Here is a 10,883-nt window from a genome sequence, read left to right as displayed (position 1 = left end):
AAGAGGGGTCAACACCAGTAAGTCCTTTTGAACAGTGTGTTACGCTAAAGTCATGCACAAACACAGATTTATGTATCTGAGAAAAATCTGTACCTGTAGGATAAGTAACATCTGAATAATGGAAGGAGGAACCCTCGCTCGGGAACGGGACAAGGCATCTTCCAATTTAATATTGAGAGTTATAATATTCCTGAAGTGCAGCAGAGACAGTTGTCGGACAGAGGGCTCCTTTCCCTAAAGAGACAATTGAATGAAAGTTGTTTTCAACACTTGTCGTTTGCTTGCTTTCAGATTTATTTGTGGAAGCCACTTAAGGCTGCTTAAGTCCTTTTGATTCAATGGAAGATTCCCTAATTTAGTCTCAGCAGTAAGGAACACAAACTTTATGTACAATCAGGACAAAATGGAGATTCATAAGCTGAAGAACAATGAACAGATTCTGCCTTTATAATATTCCAAATAATTATGGGGAAATTACCATAGGAACCTTTGTGATGGTATTTACTTTCATTTTTTAAATTTATATAATCCATCAAAATGGCGGATTTCTGCCATATATGTTTCATAATGTAAAAATTAATGCAAAGATGATGTAAAATATCAAGACTGGTTATATCAATTCCATTTCTAGTTTTCAATTTTTGGGAGGGCATATGAATAATGGAGCAATCCCCCCCTCCAACTATAATTTCAGCCACAAGAAATACATTGGCTCCCAGTACGTTTCCGAGCACAATTCAAAGTGTTGGTGTTGACCTTTAAAGCCCTAAATGGCCTCGGTTTGGTATACCTGAAGGAGCATCTCCACCCCCATCGTTCAAGCCTGGACACTGAGTTTCTCTGAGGGTCTTTTGGTGGTTCCCTCACTGACAGAAGTGAAGTTACGGGGAACCAGACAGAGGTGCCCTCCCTGCGGAATGTCCTCCCTTCACATGTCAAGGAGACCAAGAACTACATAACTTTTAGAAGACACCTGAAGGCAGCCTTGTATAGGGAAGTTTTTAATGTTTGACATTTAACTATGTTTTTATATGTGCTGTAAGCTGGTCAGAGTGGCTGGGGAAACCCAGCCGGATGGGTGACGTATAAATAATAAAATTGCTATTGCTGCTGCTGCTGCTGCTACTACTACTACTACTACTACTTTGGGTAAGAGTTTGGTTAAGGAGATGGATATATATAATAATAAATATTTGTTTTTGTATGGAATGTGATGACATTGGAAATGCAACAGAAGGATTTTGGGCCCTCCAAAAGTTATTGTCCTGATCTATTAATCCTTAGTAATTGACTTTCTGTAGTTCTATAGAAATCCTATAACTGACTAATTCTATGAAAATTTCTGCCATTATAATCTGGATCATTTTATGTGGGGATAGAAGTTTATCGAAATAATATTAATCACAGTGGTGAATTTAACTCAGGTTTCTTAGGATATTGTATTTAGGAATATTTTGTTTTCAAACCTCTCTAAAGTTACAAACTTCTTTGACACTCCTCTTCATTTCGAAAGTGGCTTGCGATAGTCACAGGATTGATGAGTGGTGGTGTAGAAAGCTAATCCCCAAACCTCATAACTCCAAATAGCCCATGGGAATGCAAAACAAATCCACTGATTCTCTGGATCCTAGCCAGTTATTTTGGAGGTACTGGACACCTCTAGGCTGAGAAAGTGGTGGGACTTTGAAAGTTCAAGCTATAATTTTCTAGTGACACTGTGAACATCATGCTATGAAGAGAGACACGCCTACACAGGCAATTCTCCATAATGAAAACACCCCCCCATGTGTTTGGCAGAAGTATTTCCTCATCTGTTGTCCCGCTGTGATGTCTGGCTCTTGGCTGATCAACCTGCAGAGTAGCTTCTTCTGGTTTTTCCTGATTCTAAAGTAACAGAGCAATATTTTACCTGCACAGGATAGAATATAGCCTGAAGCATGGGCAAGACATCACTGAAAAAGAAATCCCACGTTTCAGCCAAGGTATCCAGAAGTTTCTGTCCTACAAATTAGGAGGGGGGGGGGGGGGGGGAGTTAGTCCAAGGGCTCATACTGAAGAGTTCTTTTTAAAAGGGTATTTTGTACAAAGGTGGAAAAGCAAACTACCAAATATATGCATTATGTGCCACATCAGAACTCTGCATACGTTGAACTTCTTGTTTCTTTAAAATACACATGAAGGAGGGAGCTCTTTTCCATTTCCCTTTGCATACATTTGAAAGACAAACAGCTAAACACACAGATGAGCTTTGTGCGGCACAACCATTTAGTTCATGGGTACCGTGGATGCACGAGATGGATATGGCACACTCACTGTGGAGTCTTGTGTTCATACCACTGGGAATCTCCTTCAAACATGAGAGGAAAGTTCATGCAGAGATACGGGAGATTTATTTGCTGTGCAAACTGTGAATCAGGCCTAATAAGAGCAAACCCTGCCTCTTGAATCAGGTAGATTTTGTTCAAGCTCCATTGGTGAGGCTCGAATAATTTTGTACCAGTTCAACGAAGTGTGCATGAATTAACGACTGTTTGTGTGTACCCTCCTTTTTAAAAAGCAATAAAACCAAGCCCCTGAAAGGCAGCTGATTAACATCCTCTCCTAAATTAATAAGATTCAAACTTACTTTTTTCGCAGGTGTGTGAGGGGAGATTTATGTGCAGCCCCAGATATGTGCAACCCCTGAGACATGCCCCCGCCCCGCTGCGCTTTAAAGTCCCAGAGAATGGCCTTAAGTCACAGAATGGAGTTCCAGTGCAGAAGCTAAGCAAACCTGGATTTGACAGAAGAGTGGAGTCTAAGGGAAGGAACATTCTCAGTGAATTGGCTTCTGCAGTTTTTCACTGATGTTCACAGGACTATTTAATCATAAAGGGGTTTATAATTTGAGGCAAAAGGTAAACAGCCACATGGGAGGCTGCCGTTTCCTCAGCTGATGTGCCAGACCAACTTCATTTCCTTGTTCAGCAGGCAGGAACATTAAACGACTGCTGGGGCCGAAGCAGGCTGTTGTTCTGGTTTGAAGCCAGTTGAAGAAAGAGGTTTGATTTGGATGCGCTTTTGGATCAAGCTCCCCAGGCACAACTGATGCCTCAATTACCTTCATAAAACCGGATCTTGTCCCTCAGGATCACCATGCCTTTTGTAAGCAGCTGGTTCTGCAAATACAACATAAAACAACTTTCCATTTATGTTATGCTGCTACCCTTGAATCTTTGATAGATTATTACTTCCATATTTTAACCACAAGGTATTTTGTTTTTTTTTAAAATGGCAGTTCATTAGAAGAGGATTGCTCACAGCTTCTACTGGGATACGAGAATAGTAATTGCAATGTATGCGATGCCCCATCTTAATATTTATGGTGCTGTGAAAGCAGGAAAATTAAACCTGGGAACAGACAATAAGCAAAGAAACTACAATTATATAGTGTGGATTTTACTGGACTGCATAGCCTGGGTCAGATCCTGCTTTCCTTTCAACCCCTCACATTACTCACTGGGGAAACTTTAGTGTAGGATTGTTTTAAAAACCTTGTGCTAACTCACATGACTGGGCTGGCTTAGAAATCACACGCTTGTATGATTCTAATTTTTGAGCTTGCAGAAAAACAACCACATATTCTTGCAGTTATGAGGTGCAATAGCAGAAGATGCCACCAGCCACTGGCGCAGCTCCCTTGGCAGAGTCTGCTGAAGCCAGCAGCTGCAGAGCTGTAGAAACAGTTGCCAAGGCAAAATGGAGGCAACTCGCAAGCATGCAAGCTCCGGATGTCTTAGGAGGAAGTTGCAGGGGGATGAGATCCGTGAAGCTTGTGCTAGGTATTTAGTAGCCAGCAAGCTAGGGAGGACTAGATCTGCATCTGCCTCAGCTACAATCCACACAGAGCTCAGGGAAAGTGAGGAGGAGTAGGAGTTAGCCAAGGATAAATCCTGTTTTCTTTGACTGAACATCAAAGCACAATTTATGGGAGGAATTCACCACAGCGCTAAGGAGATTGCTCCATCAGTGCAAGCCCCATTGAGCTCGTGGAAGTCCTTGCACAAGCTTCTACTATTGGGATTAGCCAGTTGAACCCAGCCCTATGGCTAGCAGCCATGTCAGGGTCCAAAACATTCCTTAACCTTAGGTGTGGGGCTCCCCTAGTTTTCATTGCAGCCACAGTGTATATGAGATTGCAATTTTGGTTGCTTTTGCAGTTACTCTGATATGAAGCCACATTTTTACTGGGCGGGCACTAGTGTGCTTTGTGTAGGTCTCCTTCCCCTTAATGGAAAGGGCACTCAGCCAGGTAAGCTGCCAGCTGCTGCCTCAGTTGACACAGGTTCACCACCCCTGTGAGAATTAGGTCTCGGACCCTGCCATCTATATAAGCAAACCGAGGTCCCTCAGTATTCTTTTTGAAAACACTTATTTTAGAAGTGAAATGTCTTCAGGTCAGGACCAGTGTGAACAGGCAAACAAACTCTCATGCAAAGTTTTCATATTAAAACCTCTTAGGTTAGAAGCACCTGCTGTCAATAGTTTTGTTCAGCAGACTGCTTCAGTGAACGGCGTGAGGGAAAAGTAAAAGACTAAAAAGAAACTATACCAACCTGTAAATATTCAGTAAAAAATGATCCCAACTCAGTTTTCAGTAGTTGCCTGTTCCAAAGAGGAGAATAATAATAATAATAATAATAATAATAATAATAATAATAATAATAATAATATCATGTGACTATCACATTGGGCTGTACATGCACCATACTTTATGGCCAGTGAATGTTCATGCAAGAGTAAATGTGTTCGTCTATCAAAAATGACACAATACCTTGTTAGATCATAGTTGAACCACATAACACTTACTGAAATAGTGGCACTGGACAGAATGAGCAATTCCACATGGGAATGCTTGTTCTGAAGTAAAAACAAACAACAAAAACCTGCAGATTGCATCCCATCTAGTTTGTCCCTCAGTGTTGTTGTTGTTGTTTAGTTGTGTCTGACTCTTCGTGACCCCCTGGACCAGAGCATGCCAGGCACTCCTGTCTTCCACTGCCTCCCGCAGTTTGGTCAGACTCATGCTGGTAGCTTCGAGAACACTGTCCAACCATCTCGTCCTCTGTCGTCCCCTTCTCCTTGTGCCCTCCATCTTTCCCAACATCAGGGTCTTTTCCATGGAGTCTTCTCTTCTCATGAGGTGGCCAAAGTATTGGAGCCTCAGCTTCAGGATCTGTCCTTCCAGTGAGCACTCAGGGCTGATTTCCATAAGAATGGATAGGTTTGATCTTCTTGCAGTCCATGGGACTCTCAAGAGTCTCCTGCAGCACCAGAATTCAAAAGCATCAATTCTTCTGCAATCAGCCTTCTTTATGGTCCCGCTCTCACTTCCATACATCACTACTGGGAAAACCATAGCGTTAACTATATGGACCTTTGTTGGCAAGGTGATGTGAGGCTTTAAAAGTAAGCCGAGCCTAACTTTCCGGGTGCCTTCAATTTTAATTCAGAAAAACAAAAGTAGCTCAGGTATTCAAAACTGCCATATACAAAAACCCTTACGAAAGAGGCAGGAGCTGCCTTTGTATTGGGCAACAGCCACAGCAGAGGTTAGCAAAGCAATTCTGCAATGTGCTTTGCCTGTTACCAGCATCTGGAAGCAGCTAAAAATACCTCAAAGCTTGAGTCACTGATATCCTGCTTTATCACAATTTCCTCTCTCTTCTTGTCTTCCTCAATTTTTCAGCAGGCTGCTCACTCCCACTTGACTTGCTCTTCCAGCTCCATTCCTCACCCCCTACAGTCCAGCTTCCACCCTTTGCACTCCACCAAAAGGTCCTTGCTAAGTTCACGGACAATCTTCTTGTTGGCAAGCCCAAAGGTCTCTTCTCTCTCTTGCTCTGCTTCCTTTGTTGCCTTTGAGACACAACTGATCCCTCTCTCAAGTGTGACCCTCTATGCCTTAGATTTCCACCACTCTGACAGCTCTTTTCCCTATGCACCAGCTCATTCATTCAACAATGTTAAAAGCATAAAGGTAAAGGTAAAGGTACCCCTGCCCGTACGGGCCAGTCTTGACAGACTCTAGGGTTGTGCGCCCATCTCACTCAAGAGGCCGGGGGCCAGCGCTGTCCGGAGACACTTCCGGGTCACGTGGCCAGTGTGACATCGCTGCTCTGGCGAGCCAGAGCCGCACACGGAAACGCCGTTTACCTTCCCGCTAGTAAGCGGTCCCTATTTATCTACTTGCACCCAGGGGTGCTTTCGAACTGCTAGGTTGGCAGGCGCTGGGACCGAGCAACGGGAGCGCACCCCGCCGCAGGGATTCGAACCGCCGACCTTTCGATCAGCAAGCCCTAGGCGCTGAGGCTTTTACCCACACCGCCACCCGCGTCCCTGTTAAAAGCATAAATGTTATCAAATTCTGTTCTTCTTATACAGTAAATATCTAAAATTCTTAACCAACATAATCAGTGCAGGGGGGAAGATATGTCTGCTCCAAAAAATATAGCACTGGAAAGAACAACAATTACAACTAGCCCTTAGGAAATGCAGCAAAGACCTTCAAAGGAGAGGCTTGTTTCAGCTTTACCAGCCATGAAGAGCTTCTCATGGTCTTATCTTCCTATCCTTTTACCCCACCCATACAAAGTCAACCCTAGACTACAAATAAAAATAAAATAAAATACACCAGATTTGTTTAACTCCTAAAAGTGGCCCAGTAGAGGATGACTAGTCAGTTCTTTGCCAGCCTCTCTTATAAGTAGAAAACAGACTAGGAAAAATATAGAGCAAATATAGCAACCTGGTGAAGGAGACATGGAGCGACCGACACCTTTCCTGCCAGCTCTTGGCTTTTATGCTGTACCCACAGGAGGGAACAAGGCCCTTATCTAGAGCCAGTGTAGAAATGCAGTGGGCTGGCAGGGGTCAAGGACAGGGGCATGCGGCGCTCCAGGCTTTTGCTGCAAGCCTGCCTGCTTTTGATGCTGGGCAAGGCGAAGGCACAGCATCTTTGTCCACAGCCAGCAGATAAACAAAGAAGGCTGCTGGAGGAGGGGCAGAGAATTCTAGCCTCAGTGGGCATCAAGAAAAGGATAAAAGGCATTATCGCTTATAGCAACCACATAATAGATTTTACTGTAAATACCGGTATGTCTCCTTTACCTACAGCTAGGGCTGGCCAGCCCACCCATGAGGCGGCCTGAGGAAGCTGCCTTGGGTGGTGAATACCTTGGGGCAGCACCCTTGCCCTGCCTGCCCCTGCTGCCCAAGACAGGAGGAGAAAAAGCGAGATCTTGCAACCCCAGTAAGTGAGGCTTCAGCCAAGGGGCAATAGCTCCTTGTCATTTTGCCTCAGGTGGCGAAACAGGACTGGCTGCTGCTGTCTAAAGGAGGGTTGATGATTAGCCCTGTTTTCTGGCACCTCTGAAAAGTTGCAGGGCTAGTATGAAAAGGGAGAAGCACAGTGAGGTGAAGGAGGAAGCTGGAAAGAGCATTGCATCATCCTCTCTTCAACTGTATGAACTTTTCAGGGGCAAAAATATGGTAACTACCCTCTTGCACCCCAGGGAGGCCACTTTGGTGCTGCTAACACAGCCGTTTGGCTACACCCCTGGAGGCACACTCCATTGTCTCTCAAGGAAGATGGAAGTCAACAACAACTGCAGAACCTACGTTAATTCCTTGAGGAGGGCTTCCCTTTGTGCACATCTCTGCACACTGTCATTAACACCAGTGCCACTATCTCAATAGTTGGAATAAAGTAAAATGGTACAGATCACTTATGAAATAATGACCCTCCATGGTGATGACTGTGTCTTGGGACAGGTGTCTAATCTGATGATCTGGCTCACCTGACTCCTTCATTCAGATTGTAGAGCTCGTGTTCTGCAAGACCTTTTCGCTGGAACACAGCTATGACTCCATTATGGATACTGCAAGAAAAAGGCACATTTGTGACAAGTTGCACAGCCTTTAACTTAAGATTTCACAACCTTTAGTTTTTAGGCATTCCTAACAATTACTTCCAAAGGACAGAAAGTGAGGGGTAACCCACAAACCTGCTGGCAGTAGCATGGTGAAGAGGACAGAACAGATGGAAATCAGGCTGGAAGAAAAGATAAAGAGGTTCTAACTTCTAGTTCTTTTTGAGAAGGCATGTAATGGGTGGAATACTGGACTAGATCAGGGAAAACTTGGGTTCAAATCCCTGCCCAACAATGACAAAACGATTTGAAAATCCCTCTGTACAGACATAACCATCCTCTATGGCTGGGTACACATTATGAGCTTAAAACTCAGCTAGATTATAGAATAATTGTACAGTTGGAAGGGACCCTGAGGATCTTCTAGTCCAGGCATAGGCAAACTCAGCCCTCCAGATGTTTTGAGACTATAATTCCCATCATCCCTGACCACTGGTCCTGTTAGGGATGGTGGGAGTTGTAGTCTCAAAACATCTGGAGGGCCGAGTTTGCCTATGCCTGTTCTAGTCCAACCCATGTGGGGATCAAACCTGCAGCCTTGGATGTTATCAGCACCACGCTCTAACCAGTTGAGCTATTGTTCTTCTTCTCCATTCAGATTGAAGCTGCTTTAAGGAAAAAATGCTGCATTTCATAATACAGGATAGATATAGATTGAGCTTGCTTGAGGAAGGGCAGGATACACGTGATATTAATGGTAATATTGCAATATTTGATGAAATATATAAAAGATGCAATCATGAGCAGAAAGCAGTCTTTGGCAGAGCTTTCCCCTTGTTTGCCTCAGACAGACCCAGGGAGACAGAAGGTGAGATGATGATAATGTGAGGGCCCTATTCCAGTCTCTAGCTGCTCTTTCAGAGGTGCCAAAGAAGTCTTTCCCTTAATCTCTGCTGGCACAGGAGAAAGGATCCGAGATGCAGGGAATAGAGGATCAAGGGCGAGACAGGAAGCTGGGCTGAACCCCTGGATGGATTGTCAACCACCTCTCCTATTCTATGCTTTAAGGGGAAATAGACTGCAGAGCGTTTAGTCTGTTATGCTACTGTAGTGCCATTCGTATTTTGCACAGTAGAGAAAGTCAGCACTTCAATCATGCCGCACACCTTAAAGGACAAAAAAGAGTTCCTGTGTGTAGAGGAAAGTGGTGGGATTCTTTGCTTCAACAATTGCTGTGTTTGCATGACCTTTTGCAGCGCTCGCAGCAGCTCATCACCAAAACATGCTTCCAGTTTCATGTTGAGCCTCATTGTTGAGCAGCAAGTCCGGCCTCATCATCCCATTTACAGGAAACTGTAGCTGGCAGGCCAGGGCAATGAGGCCACTACCTAACCATGCAGAAATGCATGAACAGATAAAAATAGAAGATATTGCTTGGTTTTTCTCTTCTCTCCCCATTCTTCTTTCAGCTGATAAGCATTTCAAAGCTGGTTCAGTAGCTCTTTGTCCGAACTCCTCTCTCAGAGACACACAGAATGGAAACACTGGTCAGCAGGTTTGGGACAGCATGTAGATGCACTCAATGGACAATTCGAAAGATTTGAGGCTAGATGTCTCTGCAGACAGCAGTACAACTCAGGCGCAATTCAGTTCGGAGAGAAAATGAAATACATTCAGAATATGAAATATACTTTCTGCCGCCATCTTGCAAGCATTTGTAATTTTTACTGGAGGTACTCAGATTTGTTTGAAGACAAAAGGGTTTGTTTCCACCAACAAATTATAGTAGGACATCTGGGGTACGCAATTAGGCCAACTAATTATAAGTTACTCCACTGCATTCCATCCTTTGTGCAAAGAATCCATTTTAGTCTAGGTTGAGAGAGTTCAACTTGCCCAAGGCCGCCTCATCAGCTTCATGAGTAAGAAAGGATCTGAAACTGGGTCTTCAAGTCCAAAGCACTCGCTCAATTCTTTTGCCTTGGATGAATCAACAGGACTACAGTTCTCTTTGTTGTTGTTGCTCATCCTGTTTGTCAGATTTAAATAACAACCTGGGTAACAGAATTCTGCTTCTGAAGCTTATAGGATTATAATTTTCTGATCTGTGATGCTTTGCATTGCATATTCCTGCTCTGTAAATGACCCAGTGAAACACTTTCGATTCACTGGCTTTGGGAGAACAAAGTCCTCCTTCCAAGGAGGGATATAATCTGCTCTGGATATGTAATAGTCACAGCATCATAGAATTGTGGAATTGGAAGGGACCTCTGAGGGTCATCGAGTCCAACCCCTTGCAATGCAGGAATCTCATTTAAATCATAGTCCAGTCAAAAGCTGATCTAACTATTTAGCAGGTAACGTTAGACTGCGGGTAGAGGTTAGCATTTTTGAAAGTCCTTCACATCCCAAGCGAAAAATTCGCTGCACACATAAAACTAGTACAAAATGTGGGAGAACATTAAAGTAAAACCAACTTTCTTCTCCAACTTAAAAGGAACTCTTCTGTGTGTTTCTTGCTAAACATAACCCAGCTCAAAATAACAAAGATGGGAGGTTGTGTTGCTTAAATGCCAGGTCAGGTCACAATCCAAAGGTCTTCACAGCCAATTCCACGAGAGGAGTGCAGCTTCTAAGTCCCCTTTCAAGAAGCAGCCCCTAAAATTCAGGGATCTTCAGAACTGATCCCCATGCAGTCTGAAAAGCTCTTCTGGAAGAGAAAAGATCTCGAGACACCCACACTACTCAGGCACAAATTCTTTGGACCAAGGACATAGGATTAGGGTCTAATATCCTTTTCTTATTTCTTCCACCAGCAAAATGTTCCTCATCATAATGTGTGGGTTATGTATTAGATTATTATGTACATATAATACATCTTTATGCATTACAAAGATGGTATAATTACTGTAAAGCATCAGATGAAACACTGCTCAGGTCTTCCTAACTATTATTACTTAGTAAATTAATGGG

General features: G+C 43.6%; 1 protein-coding gene across 5 annotated transcripts in view; it reads right to left on the bottom strand.

The window, feature by feature from the left end:
* Positions 1-10,883, bottom strand: part of LOC114596873 (proline-rich protein 5) — a 119,097-nt gene that overhangs the window by 66,717 nt on the left and 41,497 nt on the right. For all 5 annotated transcript variants that reach the window (XM_077930777.1, XM_028728696.2, XM_028728700.2 and 2 more), the window contains exons 4-8: positions 7,839-7,919; positions 4,596-4,644; positions 3,101-3,158; positions 1,910-2,001; positions 94-234 (exon numbers count right to left, since the gene is read on the bottom strand). In XM_077930777.1, the coding sequence (XP_077786903.1) occupies positions 94-234; positions 1,910-2,001; positions 3,101-3,158; positions 4,596-4,644; positions 7,839-7,919 (421 nt within the window). The remainder of the gene's footprint in view (positions 1-93; positions 235-1,909; positions 2,002-3,100; positions 3,159-4,595; positions 4,645-7,838; positions 7,920-10,883) is intronic.

Source organism: Podarcis muralis, chromosome 6 (assembly GCF_964188315.1).
Source record: "Podarcis muralis chromosome 6, rPodMur119.hap1.1, whole genome shotgun sequence".
NCBI classification, from domain to species: Eukaryota; Metazoa; Chordata; class Lepidosauria; order Squamata; family Lacertidae; genus Podarcis; species Podarcis muralis.
This window is presented reverse-complemented; position numbering and strand designations above follow the sequence as displayed.